The 18766-nt window shown below is 40.7% G+C and overlaps 1 protein-coding gene across 1 annotated transcript; it reads right to left on the reverse strand.

The window, feature by feature from the left end:
• Positions 10262-12016, reverse strand: LOC109234775. Its single transcript, XM_019400835.1, has 3 exons — positions 11583-12016; positions 11046-11481; positions 10262-10963 (listed from the first exon to the last, which is right to left on the reverse strand). The coding sequence occupies exons 1-3, from the start codon at positions 12014-12016 to the stop codon at positions 10262-10264; spliced, it is 1572 nt and encodes a 523-aa protein (XP_019256380.1).

Genomic DNA, 18766 nt, shown 5'->3' on the forward strand with positions numbered 1-18766 from the left:
CCGAAACATAATAAACTCCTTCGGTAACACTTTTTCAACTACCGAGGGATGCATTATATATCAAGCAAGTTGATTCCCTAACAAATTAAAGAAGGGAATGAGTAAAGAAAAAAATTAAATTACATAAACAACATTTTTTTAGTAGACAATTTACCTTGATCTAGGTTTCTAGAAATCGTATGTTTACTATAGCCATAGATCAAATAACATCCATCCAAATACACTTCTCCAGCAACAGAATATGCACATTCATCATGAGCAATCTGCAATGCTTTGTTCACACATCCACCATAATCACAAGCTCCGATAAAGTTAATGATCAAGACATTGAATTGACCTATATGTATCTATATTTTTCTGAAAATAAAAAAAAAAAGTTATCAACGAAAAAAAAAATTGAAGCAGATTATCAAATTAACGTAATTAGATATACCTCCTTACCTAAATGTCTCAAATATAATGTAGAAATATAAAACAAAGATATTGTGATATCTAAATTATTTCGTTGTCTTCCTCCTGAACCTAATCTTATAAGACATCGAGACATTTACCAATAATGAAAAAAAGGCAAGTATTTGAAATTACGGAATATGATTATTTATTTGAGCAAATTAAAAAAGTCACGAGTTAAGGTAATGCTAAATAACAAACTAGGGAGGTCTGTAAGAAACTTCATTTGTACTCCTTATAGTCAAACCTTTGAGAATCCTACCTTGAAGGATTCTTAGGGGAAATGTAAATTATTAAAAAAATTCTAATAATTTTTACATTAGGGATAGAATATATGAGCTATTATTAATCCAAATTATCAAAAATAACAATTTATTGGTATGGTCAATGTCTAGGATCATGAAATATTTATCTTGACAAGCATTTATCTACATGATAAAATATGTATCACAAACACTAAGGGCTATAGCTCAGTTGGTTGATGATTATTAATATCTTGCATGTTACTCCCAGCGTCTGAGGCTTCAAATATCCAGAAGAACAAGAGATGAATTGTGAAGTATAGTATCTCGCCCAAGTAGGTGTCGGAATTGTTTTTCAGTGAAAATTACAAGGAACTATATTACATAAAAATGTCAATATAGTATAGAACTGGTGGTTCTTGAAACAAAGAAAGGAGACATAAGAGATAGTCTAGGTAATATGCACAAATAGGACTTATTAAAAGAGTGAATTGTAACGCACAAATATAGACTCATTAAATAGAAGTAAAAAAAAGTGATAATTATATATCTCTTAACCGTCAGTTAAGATCACAAGTCTTTCATTTTAATATAACAAAATACGCGGAAAAACAAATACGCAAATACATCCACACTGCCCGATCCTGGTGTGACTAGTCATGAGCCACTAAGATACTGTCCAGTACTGTCTACTCAATACAAGAAAAGACTGAAATAAATAACACTAAAGATAGGAAGGAGAAAGCTAGGGCTGCGAATGCTGTGCAACTACCTTGCTATCTCCGGAAATACTCAGAGGCTGCTGAATGCTGTCACTCGGATGCTCTGGCACCTAGATCTGCACACAAGGTGCAGGGAGTAACGCGAGTACGCCAACTCAGTAAGTAACCAAAGTAAATAAAGGCTGAGTGCAGTGACGAGCATCTAAATCATATACATAATCTAACATAGAATGTCAATAGAAATATCAAAGTCAAATCTGTAGTTCAATATCCGAACATCTCGTAAAAACTCCAATTTCAATGAAAGTTAATTAAAACATTTGTTCAACATTTTTCAATAGAGGCTCGGCATAAAAGAAGGGCAAAAATAGTAAGTTCATAAACAAGCCCCTCGGGCAAAGTATCACTCATATATATATAGCCTCTCAGGCAAGCCTCTTAGTCACTCGTGACTCAACTCTCATCAATCAACACTCACACTCAGCACTCCCGCTCAATAGATATCTCACAATAATAACCACTACGGCGTGCAGCCCGATCTGTAAATATAAATATAGTCGACTGCACTCACTGGGGGTGTGCAGACTCCGGAGGGGATCCTACAGCCCAAGCGCTATATCGCGGCGGCGTGCAGCCCGATCCATATATATATACATATATATATATATATATAATCCTCACCATTAGGTCCTCGACCTCTCTTAGTCATCAACCTCACAGCCACTCGAGCATTTCAGTGAAAATCAGGGAAGTCAGCCCAAACAGTTTTCATATATTTGAAAGTAGAGTAATGAAACTTAATCGAACAATAAACAGGTAAAAATCATGACTGAGGATATGCTTTCGAATCAAAACAGTGTGAGGATAGTAGTAAAATATCCTTGAGGGTCAATACAGTTCGGCACAAGACCCCAAAAATGACATTCAGCTCAAATTAACAGATTCATTTCTAAAACCCATAGAAATCTTATAGAGTTTATCAAAATAAGCAACTCTACAGTTGCCACGGGACGGAAAGTAACAATCCCTATGGGCGCGCGTCCACACGTCCGTCACCTAGCATGTGCGTCACCTTATTTATCCAAACAGTACGTAGTTCCGGGGTTTCATACCCTCATGTCTAGATTTACAATCGTTACTTACCTCAAACCGGATGAAAATCTACTCCGCGATGCCTTTGCCACTCGACTCGGCCTCAAATCGCCCCGAATCTATCCAAAATCAGAATTATAACATCAATATATACTAAAGGAACAAAGCTTGCGCGAAAATAAATTACATAAAAAATCCCGAAATTGCCCAAACCCGACCCCCAAACCCACATCTCGGAATCCGATAAAAATAATATCACTAGATACCTTATCCTCCCACGAGTCCACACATACCAAGAACATCAAAATCGGACCTCAAATGGCCCCTCAAATCCCCAATTTAAACTCTCCAATTTCAAGCCCCAATCCCTCAATTTTAACCCTTAAATCCCACTAATTTCATGTCTAATTAGTAATTGCCATAGAATCGAGTATTGAGTTCAAAAACCTTACCTCCAAGTGTTACCCATGGAATCCCTCTTCAATTCCTCTCAAAAAGCTCCAAAACCGAACACAAATGGTGGAAAAATGACCAAATTTCGTGAAGAGGGCCTTTTATACTTTCTGCCCAGCGATTTCCGCACCCGCGGGCTGCTTCTGCGCCCAGAAATCCGCACCTGCGAAATTTACTTAACTCCTCAAAACCAGCACCTGCAACCCAAGTCTCGCACCTGCGGGCTCGCAGATGCGGTCAAGACCTCCGCTTCTGCGACCAGCACCGCTTCTGCGGTATCCTTTCCGTTTCTACGGTTCGTACCTGCGGTCCCTAATCCGCAGGTGCGGTTATGACAGAAATAGCAGCTGAAGCTGCTCCATTTCAAGACAAAACTTTCCGGTAGCCTTCCAAATTCATATCGATGCCCCTGGGACCTCAACCAAAAATACGAACAAGTCACATATAACTATTCAAACTTATTTTAACCTTTGGAACACTCAAAATAAGGATTTCCAAACTTCTGAATTCCGCAATCGATCCAAAAACCTATCAAACCTCATCCGAATGACCTGAAATTTTGCACACACGTCACAAATGACACAACATACCTAATCGAATTTCCGGAATTCCAATCCGACCCGGATATCAAGATTTCCACTGCCGACCGGAAAATGCCAAAATTTTAATTTCGCCAATTCAAGCCTAAATCTACCACGGGCCTCCAAATTTCATTCCGAACACGCTGCAAAGTTCCAAATCACCTGACGAAGCTATCCAAATCATAAAAACTAAATTCTGAGATCATTTACCCACAAGTCAACTTCCGGTTGACTTTTCCAACTAAATGGACAACTTAAGAGACTAAGTGTCTCATTCCACTCTAAGACCGCTCCGAACACAACACGACCAACACTATATGATCAAATACAACTGAACAACACATAAGGAAGCAGGAACGGGGAGAACGAGACTGTACTCATGAAACGATCGACCGGGTTGTTACACATATTCAGAATTTACTTATCCGATTATTCGGGTTCGCGCCGTATAGCACTCATTGAAGAGCTAGTAGAACTTCCTATTTTCTAGAACCAGATACGAAATCTTTTATTAAGTACAAAGAGAAGTTATTCAACCCACCAACCCCTTGGTGAAGCGTTCGTTTTTTTTTTCAATTTTGGAACTTGTTATGGAGAAATACTAGTCTACTTTTTTTTATCCCTTTTGTTTATAGACGAATGGGTCTTGAGAGAGTGACCCTTGCAATTGAGATATAGCCATTTATGGTTGTCTTCAACAATTATAGAAACAGAAGTCCAGTTGTCAAATTTTGATTCATTAATCCTTTGGTAACACTTTTTCAACTGCCGAGGGATATATTATATGATACAAGTTGATTCCCTAACAAATTAAAGAAGGTAATGAGTAAAGAAAAAAAATTAAATTCCATAAACAAGATTTTTGAGCAGACAATTTACCTTGATCTAGGTTTCTAGAAATCATATGTTTACTATAGCTATAGCTCAAATAACATCCATCCAAATACACTTCTCCAGCAACAGAATATGCACATTCATCATGAGCAATCTACAATGCTTTGTTCACACATCCACCATAATCACAAGCTCCGATAAAGTTAATGATCAAGCCATTGTATTGGAACTATATGTATCAATATTTTTGTGAAATTGATAAAATAAAGCTACCGATGAAAATAAATAAAAATTGAAGCAGATTATCGAACTAACGTAATTAATTATACCTCCTTACCAAAATTTCTCAAATATAATGTAGAAATATAAAACAAAGAAACTGTGATATCTAAAATATTTTCTCGTCTTCCGCCTGAACCTAATCTTAGAAGGCATCGATACATTCACCAATAATGAAAAAAATGCAAGTATTAGAAATTACGGAATATGATTATTTATTTCAGCAAATTAAGAAAGTCACGAATTAAGGTAATGCTAAATAATAAACTGGGGAGGTCCGTAAGAAACTTCATTTGTACTCCTATAGTCAAACCTTTTGAGAATCCTACCTTGAAGGATTCTTGGGGGAATTGTAAATTATTAAAAAAATTCTAATAATTATTATATTAGGGCTAGAATATATGAGCTATTATTAATCCAAATTATCAAAAATAACAATTAATTGGTATGATTAATCTCTAGATGATTATTAATATCTTGCATGTTCCTCCCAATGCCTGAGGCTTCAAATATCCAGAAGGACAAGAGATGAATTGTTGAAGAACTGTATCTCGCCAAGTAGATGATGGATTTGTTTTTCAGTAAAAATTACAAGGAACTATATTACATAAAAATGACAATATAGTACAGAACTGGTGGTTCTTGCAACAAAGAAATGAGACATAAGAGATAGTCTAGGTAATATGCACAAATAGGACTCATTAAAAGAGTGAATTGAAACGCACAAATACGGACTCATTAAATAGCAATAAAAAAAGTGAGAATTATATATCACTTAACCGTCATTAAGTAATAAGCATGTGTATAAAAAATAAATACTTGCATTTATTCATTTGGCAATTGGCACTAAGAGTGGTACTTTGATGAATTTGAAATACTTGAGCTGGGAACATGATACTAACAAGTGATTGTGAAGTTCTGAAGATTTTAAAAGTATCTATTTAGGTTCTTGGATCTTAAGAACATATTTTTCCACCCTTCTATTTTCACATGATACCGGATAGTGCAGGAAAGCTCCACCAATCATATTTAGTTTTCTAGCAATTCTTAATTGGCATTTATCTGTGAAAATAGCTTGAGATGAACCTTAATAGAGTTGCAAAGTGGCCATGAGGGCACCTCATTTTTTTTCTAATTTTTTCAATTTTGTTCGCTTAACCATGTTCAGAATTTACTTACCCGATTATTCGGGTTCGCACCGTATAGCACTCATTGAAGAGGTAGTAGAACTTCTTATTTTCTAGACCCAGATACAAAATTTTTTATTAAGTTCAAAGAGAAGTTATTCATCCCACCAACCCGTTGGTGACGCGTTTGTTTTCTATTTTTGAAATTTTGAAACTTGTTATGGAGAAACACTAGTCTACTTTTTATCCTCGTGTTTATAGACGAATGGGGTTTGGGAGAGTGACCCTATCAATTGAGATAGAGCCATTTATGGTTGTCTTCAACAATTTTAGAATGTCACGACCCAAAATCCATTAAAGGTCGTGATGGCGCCTAACAGTGATATCAGACAATCCAACTATTAAATGATTAACTCCATTACTCATTTTAGTATTTTTGAAATCATAATTTCCTTCAATTAAATAGTAAGAGATAAAATTTAAAATTAAATGGCAATATTTTCACAACAACAATATTGAACAATCCATAAGCACCCCTAAAATCAGATGTCACTAGTGTATGAGCATCAACTAGGAAATACAGTAAAAGACTACATATATCTGGGACACGAACAATAGATGCACCTATATGCTACCGAGGCGTTCGACCCCCTCCAAAAAAACAAAAAATACATTTAAACAACCAATTCGAGTTTTGTTAAGGGGCAAATATTCAACGAATTACCAATTCCCATTAACGGTCAAATAAATGATGTTTCACCCGTTACGATTCCTTTGTCAACTTTCAATATGATTTAAGCAAGTAAATTAACATGTACGGTGCAAACATCGCAAGTATAACATGATTTGGGTCCTAGACTACCCGGACATAAGCACTATTAGTAGCTATGTACGGAATCTCGTTACCTCGTGCGTACACAGCTCCCACAAATAGGGGCACATAATAATTGATTCACATATGGGGTTAATTCCCTCTTACAAGGTTAGAAATGAGACTTACCTCTCTCTGAAGTTCCATAACAGGCTCCAAAACCTTTCCAACAATTCAAATTGATGTCCATCGCTCCAAAACTAGTCAATAAATGTGCAAATCCATAAATATATACTCTAATACTCATTATAATCCAATTTACAACAATTTCCAACTCCGCTCGCAAAGTCGATAAAATTTCTCTCGGGCCCACGTGCCCGGATTCCGAATATTTTCGAAGATAAATATTACCCAGGGCATCACGAACTCAAATATATAATTTACTCTCAATCCATGCCCAAATTTGTGGTAAAAATCCAAAAATATCCATTTCTCGGTTTTCTACCAAAATCCCCAATTTTCACTAACATTCCATGAATTTCCATGTTAAAATATATATATAATCCAAGTATTTAACTTGCAATAGGTGGGAATCACTTACCTTGAAATAGATGATGGAAATATACTCTTTAAAAGCTCCAAAAATTGCTCAACCAAGTGAAAAATGAGAGGGGATCTGCCTAGGCCCGCTCTTCTTCATGATCGCAGGATTGACCTCGCGATTGCGAAGGCTAAACACACTGTCTCCACATTTTACTTTACGTATTCACAACCCAATGGCCGCGTTCGTGAACCTGGTGACCCCCAAGCCTCGTTCGCGAAAGCTAAACGCCTGGCAGGCCCCGACTCCTTACCTCTTCGTGTTCGCGTGCGCCTACCCGCGTTTGTGAAGGCTTCCACAACCTCAGCTCCGCGTTCGCGCCCCCTTCATCGCGTTCGTGATTGGCAAAATCCCAGATGTCCAAAGATCCTTCTTCGCGAAGGTCACCACCAGACACCAGCATCAGCCATTGCAAAACAAGGAAAAATGGTTTGAAACCACTCCAAATCACACCCGAGGACCTCGGGGCTCCGTCCAATAACACAAACAAGTCCCATAACATAACACGGACCTACTCGAGGCCTCAAATCACATCAAACATTGCCAAAACCGTGAATCTCAACCTAATTCAGGCTTAGTGATCCTTAGCACTTCAAACTTCTACATTCGACGCCGAAGCATATCAAATCAAGTGCGATTATCCTCAAATTTTACACACAAGTCATAATTGACATTACAGACCTATTCAACCTTCCTGTTCAGAATCCGACCCCGATATCAAAAATTCCACTTCCGGTCAAACATCCCAAAAACCTTCCATTTTCCAACTTTCGCCAAATGAATCCGAAATGACCTACGGGCCTCCAAATCTACATCCGGAAGCGCTCCTAAGACCATAATAACCATGCGGAGCTATGCCCAGGCCCGAAATTCCAAACGGACATCGATAACTTTAAAATACACTTCAACCCGAATTCATGAAATCCTTTCAAAATTCCAACTTTCCACAATAGGCGCTGAAAAGCTCGCGGGACAACAAAAACTCGATACGGGCATACGCCCAAGTCCAAAATCATCATATAAACCTGATGGAACCTTCAAATCTTGATTCAGAGGTCGTTTACTCAAAAATCAAACCTTAGTCAATTCCTTCAACTTAAAGGTACCGAAATTAGAATGTCCAATTCAACTCCGAATTTCCCGAAATTCAATTTTGACCACACGTACAAGTCATAATACCTTAGGTGAAGCTATTAAAGGCCTCAAACCGCCGAATGACGTGCTAGGGCTGTCCCACTTAAACATACGTTCGTCGAACGTGCTAAGAACTGCTCCAGAATTTGCCGAAATCATTAATCAACATCTCGTGCACCTACTCATGCTACCACAGCCCAGTTGGGCGCGTTAGCGTAAGCCAGTTTGAAGATCCTCCCTTTTATTCAGTCAAATAAACCTTAGAGCCAAATTCCAACATTTGGAATTCTCCATCGGCATGCTCTCAACATACGAACATCGTAATAGTCACTACACACTGCACAAAAACATAATTGTATACATGTTCTGAATTCAGACCATACACCGCATGATTCACATTACCATAATAACATCCCTAACAACAATAGCCATAATTCCATGAATCTGATGCCCACAACATACCTCATGACACATATTGACAGAATGTATGGGTCCACCACCTTCTATAGAGAACTAGGTTCACTATGATGTTCGATAGTACACACACATAGAACAGAAGTTAAATGACAAGCGGAATTTTACGTGAAAAATTCCCAGCTCAATGGGATTAAAAACCACAACCTACCCTTGTAGGATTTCAACTTCACTACTGAGTAACTTTCAGATTATAACTTATGCAACCTAGGAATTAAACTCTTAATCCCTTACTAACTTGTAATACACCTATTACAAACCACTTAGCAATAACTCTATTACAAAGACTTTAAAACTTGACTAACTCTAGCCAAGACTTAAACACACAGGTTTATGGTATACAAAGATGTTCCTACAAAGTTCTTCTAAATAATCTAGATAGGAATTACAATTTAAGGAACTATTACAAAGTTACAACTCAACTAAGGACACATAATAACACGATGTGGGAACTGGTCCGTAGTTTCATTGTTCTTTGTTTTGGAGGCACTTGAAACTGCTAGCTGAATAGTCACATGAGTGAGCTTGAGTAAATTCTCTAATTGTTCAACTACTTTGTTTTACCTCCCTTCAATGCATATATACATGTGTGACATCATTTCCAATGATGCAAGCAAGGTAGGTAAGTAGTCTTCTCTAGAAAGTTGACTGGAGTACTGTTCTGCACAGTAGCGTGTGCAGGCAACAACTTTCCAGCTGCAGAGTTGACTTCGTACAGTCTCCTCGGGAACTGGTAGGGACCAGGTCCCTCATCTGTTTCTTCCACTCCGAGGAGTTGAATCATATTCCACACTGAGTCCCAACCTGGAATCTTGTGAACTTTAGGTTTTGTAAATGTGTAACAGGTTTCTTATATGGTTCTGGATAGTAAGTTTGTTAGATCATCAAGACATAAGTAAAGTACTTATAACCAAAGTACATGTAACCTATCAATTTCCCCCTTTTTGATGATGACAAACTTTAAATTGAAAATCCTAGAAGGAGCCACAAAAGAACAAGATTGTGAACCAGAAGGACCTTAAGTTCCCCCAGAAACTATGCCTTCTCGCTTTTGTCAGTACCTGAACTTTTGTGAGTTCCCCCTAAACGAGGTTCCCCCCAATCTGTATTTTGTTTATTCAATTAAATCATCTTTCCCCTTTTTTCATCATAAAAGGGACATAATATGTTAGCAGTATAAAGAAGTCTAGCATAGTTAACCCATGTGACTTATGTGCTCAAACATGATAAAAGACAGAAGTAAAAGAGTAGCAACATAGATAGCAAAAGGGAAACTACTTCCATTAACCAGTTTTGGACTATCACAGGCAGAAGCAGAGTCATAGTTTTTCATCCACAGTCTTGAACAAACAAAAGCATATACCAGAAATAACAAAACATCACCAACAACAACATAAAAAGATAGACACTGGAAACTGGACACTAAGGGGACATTCATTAAGGGACACTGGAGGAAGGGGGCTAGGAAGAGGAAGCAAGAGTTTGGAGGACAAGATCCATGCGAGCATTCATGGACAATTGCTCATTGAGCAGTCTTTCTTTCAGGTCCTCCACATGTTTCCTTAGATCAGCGTTCTCCTTTGATAGGCGTGCAACCATTGCGCTGTGAGAACCACTGGAACCAGGTACCTCTTGCAACTGACTGAGCTGATTCTCAAGAATCATTTTCCTAGCCTTCAACTTTCGGATCTCCTCTGTGGTATTATTCTGAGCATTTATCAGTTGAGAGATTGTGGAAGTACTTCCAACTCCTCCGAATTTGTCAATACACTCACACTCCTTCAGAGTAGTTCTCGAAAAAGATTGCTTTTTCGTGCCCACTTTGGCCTGACCTAGAGGTACTTTGAAAAACTCAAAGACCTTTGTGAGAAAGAAACCATAAGGTAGTCCAGGGCTCCCGTCTTTGAGGTTCCCTACCTTCTGCATATGCTCAATCATTATGGCAGGCAAATTGATGGAGGAGAAATTTTCCAAAGTCTCCGTAAGGAATAGGTCAGCTTTGGATTCAATAGATTTTCTTTCGGCGCGGGGAAGAAATACTTTGTTAACCATCTCAAAAAGTAGCTGATAAACTGGAAAGAGTGCATTCTTATGCACATGTTCCCCATGTTGTACTGCCTTGTCCTTGAAAATGGCATTTCTGAAGTTTGGTGTGCAAGCACCCTGAGCAGATGACACTCCTTCGGTAGGAACACCCAGAATTGACCCCAATAAGGCAGTCCATCACTATGTCCACCCCATTTACCAACACACAGATTTGATCACCATCAACTGTGAAGAGGCTGGTGTAGAAACTCCGCACCTCGTCCTTATACACTATAGCAGCCTCACTTGTAAACAAATTGGTCCATTGTTGAGCATTAAAAATATCCACTAATTGTCTCATCCCAGCACTCTCTAGAATGTCAGAGGCAAATGTGCGGCCACACAGCACTTTCTGATTCTCCAACTTCCTTTTCTCAGACCTCAGAGTTTCACTCACTTTTCCTTTCTTGACGGAACGAGGTTCCATATTATCATCATCATCATCCCACTTTCTTTTCACTGACTTGCCGACAAACTTTTCCTTCTCCACTGACTTGCTCTCTCTATGTTCACTAGATTTCTCCAATTCTTCCTCATCAGACTTGTCACCACCCTCCTTCACTGTCTCGTAACCAGAACTTCTTGCCAACTTTTTACTGGAACCAACAACGTCACTCTTGGAAGAACTCTCAGCACTCTTAGAGGTGTGCTTTTCGCATTGAGAGAGAGAGAGAGAGAGTGCTTCTTGCTTGAAGACTTGCGGGACAGGGAACTAGGTTCCTTTTTGGTTTCCTCATCCACATCCACTACAGGAACATCCTCTACTTGTACAACATTTCCATCTTTGACCAATCTTCTCCTTCTTCTACTATTTTTACTCTTCTTGAGGGCAATTTCTAGAGCCTTATTTTGTTGCAACCAAGTAGTAGGTCTCTTAGGAGGTGGCTCTAAACTTACCACTGGCTTAGTCCTATCCATAATGAAACTAGCATACACCAAATCATTTGGCTCTTCTTCACTTTCAGGATTTGTCTTAGGCACCACCATATTCAAAGACTCAGCATCGAAGTGGGAATAGGGGGCGGTATCAACACGACCTGGGAGTATGACTCCTGGATTCTCCATGGAGGGATCAGATTCATTATTTGGGGCCCCAGTAGAATCATCTTGTGCCGGCTGTTCAAATGGCATAATTGCTCCCTATTCTTCTATATCTTCCCCTATGGCTCAGACCCTCCTCCATATTTTTCTATAATGACCCCTTCTGACGCAATGAATAACGTATTATGTATTTCATCTTTCTCATTTGGTTCCATGGCGATTTCAACAGACAAATGAGTGATGCCTTTAGAGTTATCACTTGTGCTCAGCCATGGATAGAGTAGAAGGTTCCTGAACGAGATTCATGTTCACCTTGTTGACTCTGTTTGACTGGTGAGACTGAAGGAGGACAGACATCTTCATACTTTCTTAGAGGAGGAGTGGACTCGGAGAGGGTAGGAAAGGGAGTAGAGTGTGGAGGAGACTCTTCCTTAGGGTTTGGAAAGAGTTTCACCGCTGAACTTCTCATTGGTGAGGACTCAATCACAGTGTTATCAGGCATACTAACGGTTGCTTGTGTTTCAGAGATGATGAGATTATTCTCGAGGGACTGTGGATTCGAGAAGAGAGAAGAGAATTTTGAGTTTGGAAGATAAAAGGTTGTGATGTTGATTTAATTGCGATTAGGGACTCATTCTGAAACGACGACATCCTTTTACTTGGGAGATGTATCGTTTAGAGAAAGGAGTAACATTTTGGCTGTGACGTATTGGATGAAGAGACATAACTTAAAAGATATTTTCACGCCAGTGATGATGTGGCATTGTTTTTTGTTCATTTTAAATTGTGTATGAAAGAACAAAGAAACCACTAACCTGCGTTAGAGAACTAGGTTCCCTAATAGGTCTGGCAAGTGAGTTTTATCCCCTTATTCTTCATGCACTGCAACATCTACTCTTGTAGTCATCATGCTTGTCTACCTGTAACGGTATAGAGGTTAGTTAGACTTAGCTAGAAATCACTTTAGCTAGCTTTTACCTGACTATGACTTTCATAACCAATAATGATGAACCAGGTTCTCAGTTGTGGTTCATCATCCCCCCGTGCAAGGTGATCTTTCTCATAATGCTTTCTTCCCAAGGCTTTTCGTGAAGATGTCTACAACTTGATCTTCAGCAATCACTGTATTAAGCCTTCTTGAGTTGGACTCAAGTTCTTCGAATCCGTTGCTTGGTCTATAACACTTTGTTGCTCGGTCCATAGTACTTGACCACAACAGGATGCTGATTATACATATTCTGCTTCAGCTGTTAAGAGTGCCATTAAATTCTGCTTCCTTGAACCTTATGAGACAAGATAGGAACTCAGTGACTGCCCCACTTCAGCGAGCTTTTCCTATCCATTTACTTGGACGATAGTAGAGAACTAGGTTCTGTGTTCTACTAGGATACCTCAAGATGCTTACACCATCCTTCAGAGGAGAATACCTTGGATTTGACTGAGACCTTGCACAGAACTCATCTCTGACCACGATGTCTAGTCTACTTGCAGTGAGATACATGAGTGATTTAGTGATGTCTCTATGCAAAAGCCCTCTTTCCAACAACTTGTTTTTCTGCTTATGTTGTTGTAGACACGAGACATGGTTCCTAGATGGAATCAATGGTTATTCTCTACCTTGATTAGTTTTTTCTATTCTCTTTTGAGATGAGTATGTCAGGAGGATTCCTCCATCTCTTCTATCATCAGATTTTCAAGGCTGAACCTTCCCATTGTTGAGAACATGACAGTTATACCCAGATATCCTCACTTGAGTCAGAAACTTTGGTCAAGATGTTTGCTAACCCTTCATCAATTAATATTGACTTAGCCCAAATTTTCAAGAGTCCTTTTCTTCTTTTCAAAAACTCTATCTGAGGTGGTGTTCTTTGAGCTAAGTGTTTGAGTAGTTCTTCTTTCACCATAGCATTCATGTAAGGCCCCGTGAAAACTTGTGCTTAAAACTTAGAACTCGTAGTGCCATGTTATGAATATGTGTTAGGAATGTGTAAAAAGCTCGCCGCAGTTCGGAACCTTTGTATCGATCTAAGCATTTAAAAGTCAAGAATCAAAGTTTTCATAAAAAGTGCTATTATGCGGTCCAAAATGCGGTCGCAAATCAAGTATGCGGACCGCACTTCTACCGCAAAGTGATTTTGTATGTTAGTCAAATTTGAGGTCAAAATTGCGGTCCATTATGCGATCGCATAACTGATATGTGGACCGCATAGTTGTCGCATAATCGTCTTGAGATTTTGTAAAGGGCAGTTATGCGGTGAATTATGCGACCACAGAACGAGTATGCGGACCGCATTTCTGCCGCAAACCCAAACAAAATGTTCAGAGTTTCGGAGCACTTTTGCGGTCCATTCTGCGGACTGCATTTCCACTTTGCGATTGCAAATTGCAACCGCAAACCGGACTCGGGCTCCTATTATTCTAATTTTTAAACCCGAACACTTCTTCAATAAAACACCCCAACCCCTCATTTTAACATATTTTCTGAACAAACTAGAGAGAGGGAAGAGAGATTTCTTGAGAGAGAAGGTCCTACCTTCATCGATTTGATTCTTCAAAATCACCCGGGCCGGGGAAATTTCAAGTAATTGTCTTCATCTTCGTTCTTGCAGGTAAAAATCCCCAACCATTTTTCATTTGCTTTTAAATTTAGACAAAAAGGGGGATTCTCATGCATTGATTCTTGAAAATGGAAGTTTAAATACACATGCATGTCTTTTAAAACCTAAAATCTAGTAAGAGGAATTGGGTAGAAGTAATGGTTTGCAAAAGAGGGGTTGACAACCTAAATAAGTTTGGGTAGTAATTATGAACTTATGTAAATATGTACTTTGTATGTTGGGCGATGTAACTTGTAAACCACGCTAAGTAACCATGTATAATATGGATATTTTGTAAAAAGGTGTTTAAATCATAAATGGCTATTTCCTTTGATTAATGAGTAATGAAAACACGGGGTAACACGTGGGATAGGAAAGGCACCCAGGTTCGCTCGACTGGGGCTACCCGGTCGAGTGCCGGTCGCGCCTCTCGGCTTTGGGGCGTGACAAACATGGTATCAGAGCCTAAGGTTTTAAAAGAGTTCTAGGATGTCTCGGAGCCGTGTCTAGTAGAGCCCTTCTTATCGGTGTGTTGTCGACCACATCTATAAGTAGGGGGCTACATGGACATTTAGGAAATTACCCTTTTCTTTGTTATTCTATATCGTGCGGTGAAGTGAAAGGTGAAAGTATCTATGTCTAACTTGTGCTCTGTTCCAAAATTTTCAGTAATGGCACCTAAGAAGAGAGCTAGACTCGGCCTTGGGGCCAATGCCACCCCAAGTGTGGCTATGAATCATGTACCTGATGCTGTGGGTGAGAGTGACTCCCGGGTCTTGAATCTACCTAACCCACCTATTCCAGATCAAAGTATTCTTGTTCCTGCTGCGGCAGAGGGTGCTACCATCCCTTCCGCCGATATTCCTGATCCTGATGCAGTTCCAGCTTCCGGTCCTGGGGTTTCTGATGGGGACCTTAGGGGAGCCATCCATATCTTGACCCAGTTAGTGGACGCTCAGACTCAGAGATCTCATGATGCCCCTGCGTCCTCCGCGGACAGGGATATTCCGCCAGCTCCAGAGTCAACCAGTTTCTGTGGTTAGCCCCTCTAGAGTTCTCAGGCACAGACCCAGAGGCCGATCCATAGGATTTCCTTGATGAGATGTATAAGACCCTTCGAGTGATGAAGGCTACATAGACGGAGGGAGTTGAGTTGGCTTCATACAGGCTGAGGGGAGCAGCATATTCGTGGTTCGAGATGTGGGAGGATTCCCATGGGGAGGGAAGACCTCCGGCTAGATGGGATGAGTTTGTAGATGCATTTATGGACCACTTCTTGTCTGCCGAGACAATGGCAGCCCGTGCCACTGAGTTTGAGGTCCTCATGCAGGGCAGTAGGAGTGTTTGGGACTACCACATGGAGTTTGTGAGATTTTCCAAGTATGCTCCTCAGTTAGTGTCGACCATGGATGCTCGAGTTCGGCGATTCGTTCAGGGCCTTAGTCCTTTGGTGGTGAATGAGGCTGCTACAGCGGCCTTACACTCGGATATGAATTATGGAAAGATTGTGGGATTCGCTCAGGCCAAAGAGGCTAGAATGTTGAAGATACGGGCGGAAAGGGAGAATGGCACCAGGGCTCGATCAGTGGGTCATTCAGGGAGAGCGGTTCAGGGGGAGGGTCATCAGGGCCATCCCAGTCATGTGCTCATTCTTCAATGAGTGCACCGCCATCTGCGCACAGTTATCAGTAGAGCAGTCACTTGTGACGAGGTTCAGACAATAGGAGACCCCATCAGTCCGGTCATCCAGGAGGGAGATCACTGCAGCAGGGGAGGGCTCCATGCCCCAAGTGTGGGAGGTTCCATTCGGAGACATGTTATTTGGATATCCCGGTGTGTTATAGATGCAGTGTGAGAGGTCATATCCAGCGGGACTGTCGTGCGCCCAGTCAGGACATGGGTAGGGGATTTACTCGGTCATTCGGTTCTTCAGCCGCCACATCATTCGTGCGTCCTCCAACCCCAGCAGGGCATGGTGCAGTTAGGGGTGGAGCTCGTGGTAGAGGTCGACCCAACCGGTTTTATTTTTTGAGTGGTCGCCAGAGTGCAGAGGCTTTTCCAGATGTGGTTACAGGTATCTTGTCTGTTCAGGCCATTGATTGTTGTGCTCTTACTGATCTGGGGTCCTCTTTGTCTTATGTCACCCCATTCATTGCTTCAAGTTTTGGGATAGGACCCGAACAGCTTCATGAGCCGTTCTCCGTATCGACTCCGGTTGGTGATTCTATCACAGCCGCGTGAGTTTATAGGAATTGTATAATCACGGTATGTGGTCGTGTTACCACGAACGATCTTATCGAGCTTGGAATGGTGGATTTTGATGTGATTATGGGAATGGACTGGCTTTATTCGTGCTTTGCTAAACTTGACTGCCGAACGAGGGTCATGAGACTAGAGTTCCCTAATGAGCCGGTTATTGAGTGGAAGGGGAATGGTGTGGTGCCGAAAGGTAGGTTTGTTTCCTACCTTAAGGCTTCGAAGATGATTAAGAAGGGATGTATCCATAATTTGGTCCGGGTGGCGGACACCACTTCAGAAGTGTCTACCGCCGAGTCCGTGCCAGTCGTGAATGAGTTTCTTGAAATGTTTCCGGACGAGCTTCCAGGGATTCCTCCAGATAGGGAGATTGATTTCGGGATTGATGTATTGCCAGATACGCAACCAATATCTATCCCACCATACAAAATGGCTCCAGCAGAGTTAAGGGAGTTAAAAGAGCAGCTGAAGGATTTATTAGAAAAGGGGTTCATTCGGCCGAGTGTGTCGCCGTGGGGTGCTCCGGTTCTTTTTGTCAGAAAGAAAGATGGGTTGCTGCGGATGTGTATTGATTATCGGCAGCTCAACAAAGTGACCATCAAGAATAAATATCCTTTGCCTCGGATAGATGATTTGTTCGACCAATTGCAAGGTGCAAGGTTCTTCTCCGAAATTGATCTACGGTCCGGGTATCACCAATTGAAGATCAGAGAGCAGGATATTCCTAAGACCGCTTTCAGGACTCTCTATGGTCACTTTGAATTCTTGGTCATGTTCTTTGGGCTAACCAACGCCCTGACAGCTTTCATGGATCTTATGAATCGAGTCTTCAAGCCATTTCTAGACTCCTTCGTGATTGTTTTCATTGATGACATCCTTGTTTATTCGCGGAGCCGGGAGGATCATGCCGATCACCTCAGGGCAGTTCTGCAGATTCTTTATCAGCACCAGTTGTATGCTAAATTTTCAAAATGTGAATTTTGGTTGGAGTTCATTACCTTTCTGGGTCATGTTGTTTCTGGTGAAGGGATTAAGGTAGATCCCCAGAAGATTGCAGCAGTGAAAGATTGGCCTAGACCCACGACCCCGACGGAGATCCATAGCTTCATGGGTTTAGCAGGGTATTATCGGAGGTTTGTGGAGGGATTCTCTACCCTCGCCTCCCCATTGACTAAGCTGACACAGAAAGCAGTTAAGTTCCAATGGTCCGACGCTTGTGAGAAAAGTTTTCAGGAATTGAAGTCGAGGTTGACCTCGGCGCCGATATTGACCTTGCCAGAAGGCACGGAAGGATTTGTGGTTTATTGTGATGCCTCCAGGGTTAGTTTGGGGTGTGTGTTGATGCAACATGGGAAGGTTATAGCGTATGCTTCAAGGCAACTCAAGAATCACGAGAAGAATTATCCGACGTATGATTTGGAGCTTGCGGCAGTTGTGTTTGCTTTGAAAATATGGCGGCATTATCTTTATGGGGTCCATGTGAATGTGTTCTCAGACCACAAGAGTCTACAATATTTGTTCGAACAGAAGGAGTTGAATTTAAGGCAGCGACGGTTGTTAGAATTGCTCAAGGATTATAATATGAACATTTTGTACAATCTAGGGAAGGCGAATGTGGTGGCCGACGCTCTCAGTTGAAAGTCTATGGGTAGTTTGGCTCATTTGTGAGCGGATCAGAGGCCCTTAGCTCGGGAAGTTTATCAATTAGCTAGTCTGGGGGTTTGTAATTCGACCTCAGACGAGGGGAAAGTTATGGTGCATAATGGAGCAGAATCGTCACTTGTAGCAGAAGTCAAGGAAAAGCAGTTTATTGATCCAGCATTGGCACAGATGAAGGAGGTAGTTTTGAATAACAAGACTTCGGCATTTTCACTCGGCGGCGATGATGGTGTATTGCGATGTCAAGGTAGGCTATGTGTTCCAGATGTGGATAATCTTCGGGAGAGGGTAATGGCAGAGGCTAATAATTCCAGGTATTATGTGCACC

Source organism: Nicotiana attenuata, chromosome 11 (genome assembly GCF_001879085.1).
Source record: "Nicotiana attenuata strain UT chromosome 11, NIATTr2, whole genome shotgun sequence".
Taxonomy (NCBI): Eukaryota; Viridiplantae; Streptophyta; class Magnoliopsida; order Solanales; family Solanaceae; genus Nicotiana; species Nicotiana attenuata.